General features: G+C 37.5%; 1 protein-coding gene across 2 annotated transcripts in view; it reads left to right on the top strand.

Moving 5' to 3' along the window:
• Positions 1-21,208, top strand: part of LOC127846534 (WD repeat-containing protein 89-like) — a 51,653-nt gene that overhangs the window by 3,743 nt on the left and 26,702 nt on the right. For both annotated transcript variants that reach the window (XM_052377891.1, XM_052377890.1), the window contains exons 4-8: positions 481-565; positions 2,779-2,828; positions 4,324-4,435; positions 5,934-5,997; positions 20,373-20,591. In XM_052377891.1, coding sequence (XP_052233851.1) covers positions 481-565; positions 2,779-2,828; positions 4,324-4,435; positions 5,934-5,997; positions 20,373-20,591 — 530 coding nt within the window. The remainder of the gene's footprint in view (positions 1-480; positions 566-2,778; positions 2,829-4,323; positions 4,436-5,933; positions 5,998-20,372; positions 20,592-21,208) is intronic.

The following is a 21,208-nucleotide window of genomic DNA, read 5'->3' on the forward strand; positions in this document are numbered from 1 at the left end:
ACACTCTATGCACATGCGTTAAGCCCAGTTAATCTGGGATGACACTCTATGCACATGCGTTAAGCCCAGTTAATCAGGGATGACATTCTATGAACATGCGTTAAGTCCAGTTTTCTAATCTGGGATGACACTCTATGCACATGCGTTAAGTCCAGTTTTCTAATCTGAGATGACACTCTATGCACATGCATTAAGTCCAGTTTTCTAATCTGGGATGACACTCTATGAACATGCGTTAAGTCCAGTTTTCTAATCTGGGATGACACTCTTTGCACATGCGTTAAGTCCAGTTTTCTAATCTGGGATGACACTCTATGCACATGCGTTAAGTCCAGATTTCTAATCTGGGATGACACTCTATGAACATGCGTTAAGTCCAGTTATCTAATCTGGGATGACACTCTATGCACATGTGTTAAGCCCAGTTTTCCCCAAACCAGGCTTATATATATAAATATAGTGTTATTTCTTGCTGTGCAGGACACACAGATGTTATCACCGGTGTTTGCTGGGCCCGCACAGAGCCGCACCTTCTGTTCTCATCCTCTTCTGACAAAACTATCAGGTAGATAAAGAGTACTGGGTAAGTTGTCTTTGCAGATCACTTTAAACAGAGCGTACATGTAGTTGGTAAGTTGGTACTAGAAAATTTAAACAGAGCACTATGTAAGTGTTCAATACAGATAACTTTAAACAGAGAGCACTATGTAAGTGTTCAATACAGATAACTTTAAACGGAGAGCACTATGTAAATGTTCAATACAGACAAACTTAAACAGAGTAAACTAGGTAAGTGTTCAATACAGATAACTTTAAAAAGAGAAAACAATTTGATTTCATCGTCTTGAACTCACTAAGGCAAAATTTCTGGACAATGTTAATCGACTTTCATAGCGTACATTTGCCCCTTTCATAGCGTACATTTGTCCCTTTCATAGCGTACATTTGCCCCTTTCATAGTGTACATTTGCCCCTTTCATAGTGTACATTTGCCCCATTCATAGCGTACATTTGCCCCGTTCATAGCGTACATTTGCCCCTTTCATAGCGTACATTTGCCCCTTTCATAGCGTACATTTGCCCCTTTCATAGCTTACATTTGCCCCGTTCATAGCGTACATTTGCCCCTTTCAAAGCGTACATTTGCCACTTTCATAGCGTACATTTGCCCCCTTCATAGCGTACATTTGCCCCATTCATAGTGTACATTTGGCCCTTTCATAGCGTACATTTGCCCCTTTCATAGCGTACATTTGCCCCTTTCATAGCGTACATTTGCCCCTTTCATAGCGTACATTTGCCCCTTTCATAGCGAACATTTGCCCCTTTTTATTTGAGTCGCGCACTGGAAGAGCTAGGCTTTATGCATGTGTGTTAAGTGTTTTCTAAGATTAGCCTGCACAGGCAGGGACAACGCATTCCACCTTGAATTGATTTTTAATAAGAAAATACTTAATTTAAACCAAAAATTGCCTTGACTGCTTAGATAAATCTCAGAAACACTATGCATTTAGCCGCGTTTTTCAAGAGCGAGGCTGGTTTTAGTTTGAGTCTTACCAGTTCCATTTTGTTTGAGTCTTATCAGTTCCATTTTGTTTGAGTCTTATCAGTTCCATTTTGTTTGAGTCTTATCAGTTCCATTTTGTTTGAATCTTATCAGTTCCATTTTGTTTGAGTCTTATCAGTTCCATTTTGTTTGAGTCTTATCAGTTCCATTTTGTTTGAGTCTTATCAGTTCCATTTTGTTTGAGTCTTATCAGTTCCATTTTGTTTGAGTCTTATCAGTTCCATTTTGTTTGAGTCTTATCAGTTCCATTTTGTTTGAGTCTTATCAGTTCCATTTTGTTTGAGTCTTATCAGTTCCATTTTGTTTGAGTCTTATCAGTTCCATTTTGTTTGAGTCTTATCAGTTCCATTTTGTTTGAGTCTTATCAGTTCCATTTTTTTTTAGTCTTATCAGTTCCATTTTGTTTGAGTCTTATCAGTTCCATTTTGTTTGAGTCTTATCAGTTCCATTTTGTTTGAGTCTTATCAGTTCCATTTTGTTTGAGTCTTACCAGTTCCATTTTGTTTGAGTCTTATCAGTTCCATTTTGTTTGAGTCTTATCAGTTCCATTTTGTTTGAGTCTTATTAGTTCCATTTTGTTTGAGTCTTATCAGTTCCATTTTGTTTGAGTCTTATCAGTTCCATTTTGTTTGAGTCTTATCAGTTCCATTTTGTTTGAGTCTTATCAGTTCCATTTTGTTTGAGTCTTATCAGTTCCATTTTGTTTGAGTCTTATCAGCTCCATTTTGTTTGAGTCTTATCAGTTCCATTTTGTTTGAGTCTTACCAGTTCCATTTTGTTTGAGTCTTATCAGTTCCATTTTGTTTGAGTCTTATCAGTTCCATTTTGTTTGAGTCTTATTAGTTCCATTTTGTTTGAGTCTTATCAGTTCCATTTTGTTTGAGTCTTATCAGTTCCATTTTGTTTGAGTCTTATCAGTTCCATTTTGTTTGAGTCTTATCAGTTCCATTTTGTTTGAGTCTTATTAGTTCCATTTTGTTTGAGTCTTATCAGTTCCATTTTGTTTGAGTCTTATCAGTTCCATTTTGTTTGAGTCTTATCAGTTCCATTTAGTTTGAGTCTTATCAGTTCCATTTTGTTTGAGTCTTATCAGTTCCATTTTGTTTGAGTCTTATTAGTTCCATTTAGTTTGTGTCTATTCTGTTCCATTTTGTTTGAGTCTTATCAGTTCCATTTTGGTTTGAGTCTTATCAGTACCATTTTGTTTCCAGATGTTGGGACTGTAGAACAAAGCCATCAAAAGAAGTTCAACAATTCACAGGTTAGACTCTAACTGAAAATATATATTCAAATGGATTAAAGGCATTTGAAAGAAAACAGGGCTTTATGAATGTGCGTAAAGTGTTGTCAAATATTACCTTGTGCAGTCCAAACAAGCTTATCTGGGATGACACTCTCCGTCTTAACTTGATTTATTCAAAGAAGGGAGCTTTTGGATGATGCGGTTGCGAGCCTTGATAAAAGACAACCTGTTTTTGAGAACACTTGCTATCATGGAACGGATGTCAATCACAGGAGGGAATCCGGTATTTTATATATATTTTTTTGTATATATGCTATAATAGAAATATATACCAATATATTTTTTCAGTCTGATGTACTTGTGTACTTCTGACTGATGTGAGTGTTGTTTATTGCTTAATTACCTAATTGACCATTAGTCATAACCCTGACTGCGTATATTGGAGTCACTTTGTCAGTAAGTAGCTCAGTCGGTGAGTCTGTTCACATAAAATGTAACAAGTTTTTGTAGGGAACTTCTTCCACATGTGTTCAGTGACGTGACTAAATTGGAACTTCAAAAACCTACATCTTCAGCCTGCAGTATATGTGTGCAGTGACTTTCACATTTCTGAGTCATTTTGCCTTGAACAAAGCTGCAAAAGTGTTTTACAAAGCTTTGTTTAAACCTTTGTTTGTCTGTCTGTCTGTCTGTCTGTCTGTCTGTCTGTCTGTCTGTCTGTCTGTCTGTCTGTCCGTCCGTCCGTCCGTCCGTCCGTCCGTCCGTCCGTCCGTCCGTCTGTCTGTCACACTTTGCGGTTAGGTTGCGAAAAATTCTCATAACTTCTATGTTGCTTCAGATGTAACCTTCATATTTGGTATGCATGTGTATATGGACAAGGCCTTTCCATACGCACACAAATTTTGACCCCTTTGACCTTGACCTTGAACTTAGGGTCCGTGTTTAAGTTTCAAAATCTGCGTTTAGGTTTCGAAAAATGCTCCTAACTTCTATCAAAACGTTTTTCGGGGGCATATGTCATCCTATGGAGACAGCTGTTGTTTAGCTTTAAAGTGTTCTTTTTCTCTGTTCCTTAGAGATTGCTAGTAACTAAGTAAGTTATAAGTGTGAACTATTAACTATGAACTTGAACAGAATAAACTCAAGTGCTCCTGCAAATAATGATAGTTTAGAATTGTTACAAAACTCAAGCAGAAGAGAAAGATTCATGGCTAAACATCAAGTGGTAGGCACTAAAATATAACCCGCTTGTAACAATCTACTAAATCCAAATTTTACAACAGCTTGATTCCATATAAAGCTAAATGCTTGTTGAAAAGCTCTTGAGTCCGTTACCTGGGTAGAACCATAGCATGGTGACTTTCATTGTGACTGGGTGTAGATTTTAAGAATATTTCTACAGTGGGGGACTGAACATGTGCTCTTCCGGTTGATAGGTGGACAATGTGGCCATGGTAACCTCCACTGATACTAGTAGTTCTAAATTCAACCATAGCCGTTGGTACTATGGCAGGTTCAGATGAGACCAACAATCTCTTCACGTGCCTGGATGTGAATGTGACAGACCAGGTTCTGTGTGCAGGCCTGGAGAGGGACACGGATGAGAACGCCTTCATCTTGTTTTGGTAGGCAGAATGTTACATGAGCCCTTGAACTGTCTGTTGTATCAGCCTTGAGCTATTCTGCTTTTAGATTACAAAACCATTCTTCTCCATTTTAAGGGACTTTTTCACAGATATCATGATTTTATTTAATAGTTGTTTGATTTTAAAGACAGTTAATGACATGTTTCATAGTATTTTTCATATTATGACATTGTATGTTCAAATGTAAAATAATTATATTATGATATTTTTTTTTAATCTCTTCACTGAGGTTGCATGGGACCCTGAACCTTTATGACCAAAATCAGGCTAACAGGCTACCACATGGCCATTAATGTTTTTCGACTTATCAGTATATTGAACTAATATGATACTAATGCATGTATTTTCCAAGTCAACAATTCAAAAAGTGACTAACGCTTTATAGTATTTATTTCAATTGATGATTATCCATAAATTAAGCAAATATATTTCTTAGTCATGAGTTTTATGAAGTATACTTTTTGAAAAATGTCATTTTGCATATCTATGATTTATATGTATCATGTTTTACACTTTGTCTGCATCTCAAAGGTGGTTGTGGAGCAGTCAACTTAGCTCACTTAACTTAAAGCTTTTGAAAACAGTGATTATTTTTGCCCAAAATTTTCCCAATTGCAAAAAGTATTAAAAAAAAGGCCTACAAATCTGACCAAATGTTCTCCTTTAATGTGCCAAACTTTTCCAATTAACTAAATAATGGGTTTATTGATTTTATTTTACAGCAATTTAATTACCTAGCCTTTTATAATATACATTTTAGAAAGCAGTTAAACATGAGCTAAGAACAATGGGAAAAGTGTTATTAACAATCATATTGATAATGTTTAATTTTTCAATTTCATGGTCTATCACGCTTTGTTTTCCATTATAAAAGGCAGAGGCTGTAAAATATAAAGCGAAACAAAGTCATTGAAAAGATTGATTGCTTTGAAAGCCCGAACTTTTTGAGGCACTATGATGTTTTTAGGGGATAGTGATATTTGAACTCGGGACCAACCAAACACTAGGCGGACACCATATCCATTAGCCACAGCAACCAATTAAATCACATTTGTGCAGAGTGAAAATGTTAGCAACTGGTCCAGGTTTAGGTTTATGAAAATGTTTGTGTTTACATAAATGCTTTTTTTCATCTGACTACACAATTGCAAGGTTGCTTGATAAAAAAAAAAATATGTTAGATGTTGTACACTTCAAAGTTAAGGTTGACTGTCGAAATTGCAATCATGTTTAACCCTTTCCTGTGCATAAGCAAAATGAACCAGCATGCAAGCAGAACAGCCAGCAAGTACCTTGCAGTCTGTAAAGGTAATATGCTGTTTGCTGCTGGTCAGTATCTTAAGGTTTAAAATGAAGCCTTTAACACTGGAAACTATTAAAATTAAGTTGAATTGTTCAATTTAATTTAATTTTCTAAATGACTACAAAGCATTAAAGTGTGTATCAGAGTGATAGAGAGAGAGAATTTCTTATGCAGGGACCGTAGAAACAAGGAGCTTATGGGAGCCTACAGTGAGTCGCACCAAGATGATATTACTCAGGTATATATGAGCCTTGCTCTGGGAAAATGGAGACTTCCTTTAAACGAAAAAATACAATAAAAGGCCGAGTGTCGTCCCTGATTAGCCCATGCATACTGCACTGGCTAACCAAGGGTGACACTTTACATACATGCATTAAGCCACATTTTCCCAGAACTTGTTTATTAAAAGTTATGGAAAAAATTCGGTAAAATTATAAAAATGTTTATAACCCTTTTTATTGATGATTAGCAAAATAAATGTTTTAATAACTTTTTTTTAGGGATGCAAGAGGTTGCACAAATCATTAACCGGTTAACCTTTTGCCGTAACCGGTTAACCGAAACACCTTAAGCAGTTTAAATGTTGAAGTGTACATAAACAATGTCATACCGCTTGTACCTCTTCTCTCTATAGAAATTGAAGTAATTTGAGATCGCTTGCGTTGATAATATGTATGTTTCTTAATAAAATGTATTGTAACATTTATTTAAATAATTTGTTTATGTTTGCTATATATTAATTTTATTTTTCCTGCGTAAACAAATATGAGTAAAAAAAATTAAGAATTACACAATTTTCATGTTCACGTTCCATTAGCTTAATTTTGGTTGGGTCGCTTACATTACGCTCGCATCGTATCGCTCACAAATGGTGTGTTTCTTGGTGCATTCTGTTTTAATTTTATTATTAATGTTTATTTATTAAATTAGTTTAATTATTTGCTTTCTTAAATAAAAGTTGCCTCATTCGTGGATGACGTAAATTACTAACAATGATTTTAATTTCTGATAGAACAAATAAGACGTTAAATCGACAAGATTTTAACTACGAATGCAATTCTTGATAAAACTGTAACTTATAAATACTTTATTTTCGGGCAATCAGTGTTGGATATATGTTAACAAAACATCAAAATAAACCATCCAATGCCACAATTGAAATTTATCGCAAGTTCGATAAACGTGTCAATTGCCTCTTCGCTACTAATCCCCAATCCATGCAGTTTGCTAGTTAAATTTTCGCGAGTTAAACAACACAACAGTGCCAATTATCAAAACACACCCCCTGCTTGTTACCACAAAGGTTCTGATTTATTGCTTTATTGCCTTGTTTGTTGACACTTTATTTACTACCGTCGAATGTGCGGCATGCTGTTTTTACAAGTCGCCAGCGCAACTTGGCAGTTTGTCATGCGCAAAACGTAAAATTGTACGAATTGTATTATGAAAAAGAGAAAACATTATTCCAAGAAAAAAGCATACTAAAATTATTTTTTAGCTCACCTGCACAACGTGCTTATGGTGAGCTATTGTGATCGCCTTTTGTCCGTCGTGTGTTGTGCGTCTGTCGTGCGTCCGTCGTCAACATTTGCCTTGTGAAGACTCTAGAGGCCACATTTATTGTCCGATCTTCATGAAACTTGGTCAGAACATTTGTCCCAATGATACCTCGACCGAGTTTGAAACTGGGTCATGCTGGGTCAAAAACTAGGTCACTAGGTCAAAAAAAAGAAAAACCTTGTGAACACTGTAGAAGTCACATTTGATTCCCAATCTTCATGTAACTTTGTCAAAATGTTTGTCTTAATGATATGTTGGTTGAGTTCAAAAATGGTTTCTGTCCATTGAAAAACAGGGCCACCAGGGGGTGGGGCAGTATTCCTTATATGGCTACAGAGAAACCTTGTGAACACTCTAAAAGTCATATTTTTTGCCCAAACATCATGAAACTTTGTCAAAACATTGGTTTCATTGATATCTCGGACGAGTTCGAAAATGGTCCAGATCGGTGAAAAAACATGGCCGCCAGGGGGGGGGGCAGTTTTCTCTGTATGTATATAGTGAAAACATGTGAACGCTCTAGAAGTCACATTTTTGGTCCAATCCTCATCAAATTTGGTCAGAACATTTGTTTCCTGGATATGACGCTTGAGTGTGAAAATGGTTCAGATCGGTAAAAAAACATGGACGCCATGGGGCAGGGCAGTTTTGCTTATATGGCTATAGTTAACCCTTATTAACACTCAAGGAGTCACATTTATAATCTTCATGAAACTTGGTCTGAACTTTCGTTTTTATGATAGCTAGGCTGAGTTTGAAAATGGTTTCGGTCTGTTGAAAAATATGGCCGCCAGGGGGCGGGGCAGCTTTGCTTATATGACTATAGTGAAACCTTGTTAACACTCTAGAAGTAACATTTATAGCCCAATCTTCATGGAACTTGGTCTGAAGATTTGTTGTATTGATAGTTCGAAAATGGTACCGGTTTGTTGAAAAACATGGCCGCCAGGGTAGCGGCAGTTTTCATAATATGACTATATTAAAACCAAACTCTTGTTGTAATGTGGATGATGGTGCACAATGATGATGATGATTATGATGATGATGATGATGATGATGATGATGATGATGATGATGATGATGATGATGATGATAATGATGATGATTATGATGATTATGATGATACTGGTAATGGATTCAGAAACATTAACCACAAACCAATTATCTATTTATAATTATTGCATTACTCAAATTAATTATTGCCATTACTTATGATTGTTATCTATATCTTTGCAGAAATTTAACATAGTGGTAAAACCAATAAAACAACAAGAAGTCTTGCATATGAATCTTATTTGACTTTTTGACGATGCTGGAACAGCAGCGTCCAAGGTTTGATAACCAGTAAAAAAATTCTTCACAATGGCGTGCTATGTAAAAGACCGAGCCAGTTTGATTGAGATAACTCGATTTTTCAGTTACTTCCCTTGGCATTCGCCACTGCGTAGGAGATTGCTCGTTGATTTTCATTGATAACATTCTCCTAGCAGAGTTGTCGTTCGTGTTGATAAAGGTAAATATTAATAGAACAGCATATCCTGGGGAAACAGATTCAATAAGTGTATCAGAACGTTAATTACAAATTAGTAATTTTACATCCATTTTATTTTTATGGACCAATGAAACAACTATATATTTTCTCTATTTTGTTTGATATTTGTTCTCGATTTAGTAAATAAATTGCGAATAAAAACATGTAAAATTAACTTTTTACGTGATCACAAAACTAAAGAATGCGAACGATTTCGAACCTGCAAATTGTAAACGCTGCACTGCTATGATATATATAGATAAAACAACATTTTCTTGCGTAATTGTCCGTCCCGCTAGCGCAGTGGTAAGGACTTTCGCTTTTTCACCTTTACGACACCGGTTTGTTTCCTGCTCCCGGCGCAATGTTATATTTTGTATGTTTTGTGACAGTTGTTTTTTCCGGAAAATCTCACTCCCCCCCCCCCCCTGTGCAGCATTTGACCAATATATTAAATTAAAAAGTATTTCAGTACAAAACAAATAGCTGGAAATTGCAGCTATCATTCAAAATTCATCCCAACTGTCGTCAATCTAATCTCATTAGGTAGGAGTGCTGGACACACTCCGGGTCCCAACATTATGCAGCCTCAGCGCGGAGGTAACTCATTACGTTGGAAAAACACAAATACACACACTGGGTGCAGCCTAGGCGCGTATAGACTCAAACAAGGCAACAAACTCAAGTGCGGGCACAATCATTTAAAATTTACATATTGAATACGATATTCTAACAGAAATTACACAACCACCTAAGTGTACATACCATGTTTGATATTTCGTTCGATTGTTAGATTTCAGCATATACATGTATAAGGTCATTTCGCTATTAGTTAACTTATCCATATGTTCGTGGGCGAACTCAGATAGTCAAGTGCTCATACGATTGAGCTCACATGGTCCGGCTATGTGCTCATACCTACTTTCGAGAATCATCATGAATGTATTGCCATACTTAATGAACAAGAATGTGACCCGCCTCCCAGTTTCGCTCAATGGGTCAAGTTACCCACGGGTACTACTTCCCCGTACCCCTAAACTTTTTTTCGTACCAAAAATGTTTCGTTCGCAAATTTTTTTCGTACCAAATTTTTTTTCGTACCCAAATTTTTTTTCATACCCAAATGTTCGTATCAACATACACAATTGTGGTGATATAGATAAATTTAAATTGATGTTTTATATCCATCCTCTTCAAAAGCATCGTCACACCAGTACTGCCAGTACTTTGATTATTCACTTATCCTAGGCTACTCTCTATAAAACTCATTTATACCTGTGCCTACATTGTTGCCAGGTGGTAATTGTGTAACACTCCTGGAAATTGACCCCAATTAAATGGGCAGTTTTATGGCAAGCAGTTCGACGTATAATCCCAAGAAACTAGGTTTCTCATGAGAATCTAGGTTCTCAGAATGAGAACCTAGGTTCTCGCTTGAAGATTGCACATGGCTTCAAGAACCCAAGTTTTCAAATGAGAACCTAGGTTTTCATGAGAACCTAGGTTCTCATTTGAAAACCTAGGTTTTCATGAGAACCTAGGTCCTCATTTGAAAACCTAGGTTCTCATGAGAACCTAGGTTCTCATGAAAACCTAGGTTCTCAGAATGAGAACCTAGGTTCTCATGAAAAACCTAGTTTCTTGGGATTATGCGTCGAACTGCTTGTCATATCCGTGATTTTCATTTGGGAACCATAGGTTCTCTGAGAACCTAGGTTTTCAGAGAACCTAGGTCCTCATGAGAACTTAGGTTCTCATTATGAGAACCTCAGTTCTCATGGAATCGAGGTTCTCATGAGAACCTAGGTTCTCTGAAAACCTAGGTTCTCAGAGAACCTAGGTTCTCAGAGAACCTAGGTTCTCCTGAGAACCTAGGTTTCATGAGAACATATTCTCTCTGAGAACCTAGGTTTTCAGAATTACGCGTCGGACGGCGTATACTTGCTCGTTTGGAATGCGGGACACATATTATTCAGGGCGCAGGATCAATGGGGTTCACATATGATTACACACGGGCTGGACAGAATGAAAAAACACAGTTAAAAACTTTATTTTTGCAGATATCTCAAGTTATTATATAATATAAATATGTTTGCAAAGTCTTTAGTGCATAAGTTTTTATCTCAGTGTTGCCGATATCTTACGATTGAATAATACATTATTACACATTATAAATAGAGATAAAACTTTTATTTATACCATAATGATTGCTTACTATATCACAGACATACTTAAAATAGAAAACTGTACCGTACAGTCGTTTGAGGCCCGAACAAGGGAGCTGAATATCTGAAACTCATTTAATGCTTTAACAATGTATTATGTAACGATTGATCTGAATTTCTTTCAAATTTTTAGTCTCAAAATAATATTTACAATTAAAGATGTATTTCATAAACAGTTTAATTTTTATGCCCCCCTTCGAAGAAGAGGGGGTATATTGCTTTGCTCATGTCGGTCTGTCGGTCCGTCCACCAGGTGGTTTCCGGATGATAACTCAAGAACGCTTGGGCCTAGGATCATGAAACTTCATAGGTACATTGATCATGACTCACAGATGACCCCTATTGATTTTGAGGTCACTAGGTCAAAGGTCAAGGTCACGGTGACCCGAAATAGTAAAATGGTTTCGGGATGATAACTCAAGAACGCTTAGGCCTAGGATCATGAAACATGATAGGTAGATTGATCATGACTCGCAGATGACCCCTATTGATTTTCAGGTCAGTAGGTCGAAGGTCAAGGTCACAGTGACCCAAAATACTAAAATGGTTTCCAGATGATAACTCAAGAACGCTTAGGCCTAGGATCATGAAACTTGATAGGTAGATTGATCATGACTCGCAGATGACCCCTATTGATTTTCAGGTCACTAGGTCAAAGGCCAAGGTCATAGTGACCCGAAATAGTAAAATGGTTTCCGGATGATAACTCAAGAACGCTTATGCCTAGGATCATGAAACTTCATAGGTAGATTGATAATGGCTGTCAGATGACCCCTATTGATTTTCAGGTCCCTAGGTCAAAGGTCAAGGTCACGGTGACCCGAAATAGTAAAATGGTTTCCGGATGATAACTCAAGAACGCTTATGCCTAGGATCATGAAACTTGATAGGTTTTTTTCAGGTCACTATATCAAAGGTCAAGGTCACGGTGACCTGAAATATTAAAATGGTTTCCGGATGATAACTCAAGAACGCTAATGGCTACGATCATAAAACTTCATAGCTACATTGATCATGACTCGCAGATGACCCCTATTGATTTTGAGGTCACTAGGTCAAAGGTCAAGGTCATGGTGACCCGAAATAGTAAAATGGTTTCCGGATGATAACTCAAGAACGCTCATTCCTAGGATCATGAAACTTGATAGGTAGATTGATCATGACTCGCAGTTGACCCCTATTGATTTTCAGGTCACTATATCAAAGGTCAAGGTCACGGTGACCTGAAATAGTAAAATGGTTTCCAGATGATAACTCAAGAACGCTAATGGCTACGATCATAAAACTTCATAGGTACATTGATCATGACTCGCAGATGACCCCTATTGATTTTGAGGTCCCTAGGTCAAAGGTCAAGGTCATGGTGACCCGAAATAGTAAAATGGTTTCTGGATGATAACTCAAGAACGCTTATGCCTAGGGTCATGAAACTTCATAGGTAGATTGATAATGGCTGGCAGATGACCCCTATTGATTTTCAGGTCCCTGGGTCAAAGGTCAAGGTCACGGTGACCCGAAATAGTAAAATGGTTTCTGGATGATAACTCAAGAACGCTTATGCCTAGGATCATGAAACTTGATAGGTAGATTGATCATGACTCGCAGTTGACCCCTATTGATTTTCAGGTCACTATATCAAAGGTCAAGGTCACAGTGACCTGAAATAGTAAAATTGTGTCCGGATGATAACTCAAGAACGCTAATGGCTACGATCATAAAACTTCATGGGTACATTGATCATGACTCGCAGATGACCCCTATTGACTTTGAGGTCACTAGGTCAAAGGTCAAGGTCATGGTGACCCAAAATAGTAAAATGGTTTCCGGATGATAACTCAAGAATGCTTATTCCTAGGATCATGAAACTTGATAGGTAGATTGATCATGACTCGCAGATGACCCCTTTTGATTTTCAGGTCACTTGGTCAAAGGTCAAGGTCACGGTGACCAGGAATAGTAAAATGGTTTCCAGATGATAACTCAAGAACGCTTATGCCTAGGATCATGAAACTTGATAGGTAGATTGATCATGACTCGCAGTTGACCCCTATTGATTTTCAGGTCACTATATCAAAGGTCAAGGTCACGGTGACCTGAAATAGTAAAATGGTTTCCGGATGATAACTCAAGAACGCTAATGGCTACGATCATAAAACTTCATAGGTACATTGATCATGACTCGCAGATGACCCCTATTGATTTTGAGGTCACTAGGTCAAAGGTCAAGGTCATGGTGACCCGAAATAGTAAAATGGTTTCCGGATGATAACTCAAGAACGCTTATTCCTAGGATCATGAAACTTGATAGGTAGATTGATCATGACTCGCAGATGACCCCTTTTGATTTTCAGGTCACTCAGTCAAAGGTCAAGGTCACGGTGACCAGAAATAGTAAAATGGTTTTTGGATGATAACTCAAGAACGCTTATGGCTAGGATCATGAAACTTCATAGGTACATTGATCATGACTGGCATATGACCCCTATAGATTTTCAGGTCACTTGGTCAAAGGTCAAGGTCACAGTGACAAAAAACATATTCACACAATGGCTGTCACTACAACGGAGAGCCCATATGGGGGCCATGCATGTTTTACAAACAGCCCTTGTTTATTAACGTGTTCAGACCAATGTCGACCGATTACTTTACTAATTTCATTCCTCGAGAAGTTTCCTACAAGGTTCGTTGAATATTACTTAGCATTGTCTGAACATTGTTCAAAAAATGTTCTTGGGGAGAAACATTCACTGTTTCACGTCTATTGCTTATCATTCTACACATATGCCAGCACGTGTAACAAGCAATGGGAGACAACTGGAGGTTAATTATGGCAAGCGGTTCGACGCATAATCCCAAGAAACTAGGTTTCTCATGAGAACCTAGGTTCCCATGAGAAACTAGGTTTATAAAATCCCAAGAAACCAGGTTTCTCATGAGAACCTAGGTTCTCTTGAGAACCTAGGTTTTCATGAGAACCTAGGTTCTCTTGAGAACCTAGGTTTTCATGAGAACCTAGGTTCTCATTTGAAAACCTTAGTTTACGCTTGAGAACCTAGGTTCTCATGAGAAACTAGGTTTTTCATGAGAACCTATGTTCTCATAGACACATAGAACTTAGTTTCTCATGAGAACCTAGGTTCTCATGGGAACCTAGGTTCTCATTCTGAGAACTTAAGTTCTCGTTTGGTATCCTAGGTTTTCACAAGAACCTAGGTTTTCATTCTGAGAACCTAGGGTCTCATGAGAAACCTTGTTTCTTGGGATTATGCGTCAAACCGCTTGCCATACACTTTCATCAAAGACCTTTGTGTTGATGTGAGATGGAAACCATTCATAATTGGATAAGACATTACAACTTGAAATGTTTTACCCCTACAATTTTCAGTTAGTCAGTAGTGTGTGTGTGTGATTATGAAAGATTTGTGATTTTAGCAGGTTTTATTGTTGTTTCAATTGGAAATATCAATGCAAGGTGAGTCCTAAAATTGTTCCAGTTGTTTAAAAACACTTTGTCAAAAATGTGAACAATTTGGTAGCAAAAACAACAACTTATCACATCTTTTAAGAAAGCACAAACAACTGTTTGAAGAAAAGTTGATTTGCATTTGTTTTTGTAAGAATAATGTATTTATGCTACAGATTTGTTGTGCATTTAAATTACAAATAGTTTGGTAGTTGTTTTGATATGATACATTTTAAAATGTCTTGTGTGTGTTTACTTCTATATTTGCACACATTTACAACTATAAGAAAGATCAAGTGATGTTTTGTACTTTAAAAGAAGATCAATATTGAATTTCTAGAAGCTGTACATATTTTTGTACTCATTTACTTTTTTAGCTCACCTGAGCACAACGTGCTCATGGTGAGCTTTTGTGATCGCTTTTTGTCCGTCATCCGTTGTGCGGCGTCAACATTTGCCTTGTTAACTCTCTAGAGGCCACATTTATTGTCCAATCTTCATGAAATTTGGTCAGAAGATTGGTTATAATGATATCTTGGATGAGTTCGAAAATGGTTACGTTTGCTTGAAAAACATGGCTGCCAAGGGGCGGGGCATTTTTCCTTATATGGCTATATACATGTATGGCTATAGAAAATCTTGTTAACACTCTAGAGGCCACATTTATTGTCTGATCTTCATAAAACTTGGTCAGAAGATTCATCCCAATAACATCTTGGATGAGTTCGAAAATGATGCCTGTTGGTTTAAAAACATGGCCGCCAGGGGGCGGGGCATTTTTCCTTATATGGCTATAGTAAAACCTTGTTAACACTCTAGAGGCCACATTTATTTTCCAATCTTCATGAAACTTGCTCAGAAGATTTGTCCCACTGATATCTTGGATGAGTTCAAAAATGGTAACCTTTGCTTGAAAAACATGGCTGCCAAGGTGAGGGGCATTTTTCCTTATATGACTATAGTAAAATCTTGTTAACACTCTAGAGGCCACATTTATTGTCCAATCTTCATGACACTTGGCTAGAAGATTCATCCCAATATTATCTTGGACAAGTTAAAAAATGATGCCGGTTTGTTGAAAAACATGGCCACCAGGGGCGGGGCATTTTTCCTTATATGGCTATATATAGTAAAACCTTGTTATTACTCTAGAGGCCACATTTATTGTCCAATCTTGATGAAATATGGTCAGAAGATTTTTCTTAATGACATCTTGGATAAGTTCGAAAATGGTTATGTTTGCTTGAAAAACATGGCCGCCAAGGGGCGGGGCGTTTTTCCTTATACATGTTTTGCTATATAAGGCTATAGTAAAATCTTGTTAACACTCTAGAGGCCACATTTATAGTCCGATCTTCATGAAACTCGGTCAGAAGATTAATCCCAATAATATCTTGGACGAGTTCAAAAATGATGCCGGTTGGTTGAAAAACATGGCCACCACGGGGGTGGGGCTATTTTCCTTATATGGTTATAGTAAAACCTTGTTAACACTCTAGAGGTCACATTTATTTTCCGATCATCATGAAACTTGGTCAGAAGATTTGTCCCAATGATATCTTGGATGAGTTCAAAAATGGTTTTGGTTGCTTTAAAAACATGGCCACCAGGGGCGGGGCATTTTTCCTTATATGGCTATAGTAAAACCTTGTTAACACTCTAGAGGCCACATTTATTTTCCAATCTTCATGAAACTTGCTCAGAAGATTTGTCCCACTGATATCTTGGATGAGTTCAAAAATGGTAACCTTTGCTTGAAAAACATGGCTGCCAAGGTGCGGGGCATTTTTCCTTATATGGCTATAGTAAAATCTTGTTAACACTCTAGAGGCCACATTTATTGTCCAATCTTCATGACACTTGGCTAGAAGATTCATCCCAATATTATCTTGGACAAGTTAAAAAATGATGCCGGTTTGTTGATAAACATGGCCACCAGGGGCGGGGCATTTTTCCTTATATGGCTATATATAGTAAAACCTTGTTATTACTCTAGAGGCCACATTTATTGTCCAATCTTGATGAAATATGGTCAGAAGATTTTTCTTAATGACATCTTGGATAAGTTCGAAAATGGTTATGTTTGCTTGAAAAACATGGCCGCCAAGGGGCGGGGCGTTTTTCCTTATTCATGTATTGCTATATAAGGCTATAGTAAAATCTTGTTAACACTCTAGAGGCCACATTTATAGTCCGATCTTCATGAAACTCGGTCAGAAGATTAATCCCAATAATATCTTGGACGAGTTCAAAAATGATGCCGGTTGGTTGAAAAACATGGCCACCACGGGGGTGGGGCTATTTTCCTTATATGGCTATAGTAAAACCTTGTTAACACTCTAGAGGTCACATTTATTTTCCGATCATCATGAAACTTGGTCAGAAGATTTGTCCCAATGATATCTTGGATGAGTTCAAAAATGGTTATGGTTGCTTTAAAAACATGGCCACCAGGGGCGGGGCATTTTTCCTTATATGGCTATATATGGCTATAGGAAAACCTTGTTAACACTCTAGAGGCCACATTTATTGTCCAATCTTCATGAAATTTGGTCAGAAGATTGGTCTCAATGATATCTTGAATGAGTTCGAAAATAATTATGTTTGCTTGAAAAAAATGGCTTCCAAGGGGCGGGGCATTTTTCCTTATATGGCTTTTGTAAAATCTTGTTAACACTGTAGAGGCCACATTTACTGTCCGATCTTCATGAAACTTGGTCAGAAGATTCATCCCGATAATATCTTGGAAGAGTTCAAAAATGATGCCGGTTGGTTAAAAAACATGGCTGCCAGGGGGCGGGGCATTTTTCCTTATATGGCTATAGTAAAACCTTGTTAACACTCTAGAGGCCACATTTATTTTCCATCCTTCGTGAAACTTGGTCAGAAGATTTGTCCCAATAATATCTTGTCATCTCAGGTGAGGGACTTTGGGCCTTTCAGGCCCTCTTGTTATGACTGACTTTGATATATGATAACAATTCAACATATTTTATTTAATTATGCAAAAACTATTTTATAAAAACACAATCTCTTGAACAAATACGGTTGTTTTCAGTATCTAAAAGTGTTCTGGCTTAACAGATTGTAAACAGTCATCCCCTATAAGATGCTGAGATGCTTATCTAATGATCTCAAATTTGGACAACAATTTGTTGAAAAATGTACTTCAATTTTCTTCATTATTAAATTACTGTCCTCATATTACTTTTATCCAAAATAATAGCTTTGTCGCAACAGGTAACAATGTCTATTTAAAAAATGTAAACACACACACACCAAATTACTGATAAAGCATAATGTATATATCTGCCCAAAACAGCAAACCTTTTCTTTTCACAAAACAACGTTAACAACCCTTGTTTCCTGGATATGACGGTTGAGTTCAAAAATGGTTTTGATCCATCTAGTAACATGACCGCCAGGGGGGAGGGGGTCATTTTCCTTATATTTATATACTGAAAAAGCCTGTGAACACTCTAAAAGTCACATTTTTTGGCCAATCAACATGAAACTTGGTCAAATCATTGGTTTTATTGATATGTCAGATGAATTTGAAAATGGTCGTAATCAGTGGAAAACATTGCCGCCAGGTAGTGTTTTATACAGGAAGGAAAAAGGGCGTGGTGCAAAATTTCAAAAAAGGGCACTTTAGCGCGCGACATCCATAAAAAGGGCACAAATATATCTGTGTAGTGACTTAATAACAAGCTTTGTTACACACAAACATTGTATGTATAGTTTTGAGATTTATTGTTGAATAATTAAACCAACAAAATCCAGAATGTATATTTTATTATGTGTTTTATATTTTCATGTAGTAACAAAAAACAAGATTAAACACCATAGGATATATATCTTATACAAACTATAGCTTTTCAAAGAAGTCTTAGAATACTGTTAAATGAGTTACCCTCTTAAACAATTATTTGTTTTTAAAACGTTACACACATTGCACAAACAAGTCCTTTATATGCATCTTAAATGGAGATTCACAAACACTAACACTTTGTTGAATAGTCAGAAAGTTCTGCGTAATGACATTGTTTTCATGACCACGTGTTGTATTGTGTACATTTTATTTCGCGAAAAGTGTAACTAGGAACGGCGCCGTACTGTCTTTTGTTCATTGTCAATTAATTTAAAACACGTTAATTGGTCTCCGATATAAACTTGTTTTGCTTACAAAGCAATTTGCATCAATTTCTAATTTACGTTTCGTCGAAAGTGGAATGCCAAAATCGGAAAGCGTACGTTGCGACATTCTAAACACGAATGATAAGTGGTACAAGTTCAATATTTTTGTAAAATTCATATCTGTGTTTGCCAATTAACATATTTTGACAAGTTACAAACGGGTCATAATGTTCTTAATTGAACCAATGGTGCAGGCCTACTACTGTTACAACAATTAACAACTTTTGGCCAAACAGGGTTCAAGACGGGGTATCAACTTCTTTGCCGACATTCACACGTTATTGTAATCAAAACATCGTGACAATAAACAAGCACGTGCTCCAATTAAGCGCGGTCTGCCTAACCGTGAACAGCAAACGTGTTAAAGTTGTCGTCTGCTACAATTCATCAACACACATCTACTGTGAGCTTGCGCCAATTGTATTGGATAGGAGGCGGAGCGTTATTTTAATCGACATCTTTAATATGAGCCTGCGCCAAGTGTATTGGATAGGAGGCGGAGCGTTATTTTAATCCACAGCTTTAATATGTCAGGGGTTGCTATTTTCGGTATATGTCACGGGTTGCTATTTTCGGCGTATGGCCAATTTTCAGGAAGTACAGTGGACGTCATGGGGTTTTGTAATCGGCATATGGAAAAAATTATCGGGCGTAATATACGGCCGTACGCCGCTTAGTGCAAGCCCTGTAAATTAATTTTTATTAACTTAAAACTGTTTTGCATTCAATTGAAATCAAATCAATATTTTACAGATAGAACTGGTGTTTTTTTTTAATTTAATTACGCGTAAAAATAAATGTTTTGATATAACTGAATTATGCATGAAATGCACAATTTCCACGTGAATAACATCGAGGTTTTCATCAAGTCTCCTAAGTAACTGTGCACGATTGTATCCGGACCGATTAGTGTTACAAAGCCACTGAAATTATCAATTGATATTGACACATGGTTATTCACGCATGACGTATTCACAACCGCGCGAATCTTCGCTGATAATAGTCGGCTTAGAAGCTTGGTTAAGAGGCAATTAAGATGTTATCAATAAGGTCGCGCACGGCGGAAAACAGGGCGGCGGCCTTTGAAAAGGGCAGCGTGGCGCTGATTTGCTTTGAAAGGGGCAGCGAGGCGCTTCAAAAAAGCGGCGTGGCGCCGCGCCACGCTAAAACGGCCTGGATAAAACACTAGCCAGGGGATGGGGCAGAATTCTCTATATGTTTGTAAGAAGCATTTTCCTTATTTATATATTTAAAAAAAATCTGGGTATTAAAAACATGGCCGCCAGGGTGGGTGGGGTAATTTTCTATATAGGCCTATTGTGAATACTTTTGAACACCTTATTTTTAAAGTCAGTCTTGTCATACTAATAATTTGAAATATTTGCTGAAGAGTTTTAATCTTTGTTTCTTTCAATCTAAGTCTCTCAGGTGAGCGACCCAGGGCCCTTTGGGGCCTCTTGTTTCAGGTTAACCTTTTCCTGAAAATGTAACCGGTTAACTAAACGTTTCGGTGGGTTAACCGGTTAACCTCTTGCATCCCTACTTTTGTGGTCAAATAAGTTGTGCACATAAAAAGCCTTACTGTGCAATGTTGTTTGAAGACCGGTATGGACACAAATGATGATGTATTACTTAAGGTGAGATTTCATGGAACACAAAATGACAAGCTCGTGTCAGGCTCCACAGACGGTCTGGTTTGTCTGTTTGATCTCACAGCCGATTGCGAGGATGACGCTCTTCTGTACACGTTCAACACGTGCTCCACGGTGTGTCGTATAGGCTGGACAGGACCAGGGCAGGACCATGTGTATGCCACCACGCACCTGGACGGCTTGTACGTCTGGGACAGTGAAATGGTATGAATTATCTTACAGTTCTAAGGTAGTATTTAAGCTGCTGTGGGGATACAGGGCTTGATGCATGTACCTAGAGTGTAGTCCCATTCTGCACAGGCTTATCTGAAACAATATTTTCCTTCAAAACTGGATTAACACTAATAAGACTTCCTCTAAAAGACAAAACCCATGAAAGCAGAAACTGTCATCCTTTCACAGGCTTATTGGCGTTGACAATCCATGCAGAAACTGTCGTCCTTTCACAGGCTTATTGGCGTTGACAATCCATGCAGAAACTGTCTTCCTTTCACAGGCTTATTGACGTTGACAATCCATGCAAACTGTCGTCCTTTCACAGGCTTATTGGCGTTAACAATCCATGCAAACTGTCGTCCTTTCACAGGCTTATTGGCGTTGACAATCGATGCAGAAACTGTCTTCCTTTCACAGGCTTATTGACGTTGACAATCCATGCAAACTGTCGTTCTTTCACAGGCTTATTGACGTTGACAATCCATGCAGAAACTGTCGTCCTTTCACAGGCTTATTGACGTTGACAATCCATGCAAACTGTCGTCCTTTCACAGGCTTATTGGCGTTGACAATCCATGCAGAAACTGTCGTCCTTTCACAGGCTT

This window comes from Dreissena polymorpha, chromosome 9, assembly GCF_020536995.1.
Source record: "Dreissena polymorpha isolate Duluth1 chromosome 9, UMN_Dpol_1.0, whole genome shotgun sequence".
Classification (NCBI taxonomy): Eukaryota; Metazoa; Mollusca; class Bivalvia; order Myida; family Dreissenidae; genus Dreissena; species Dreissena polymorpha.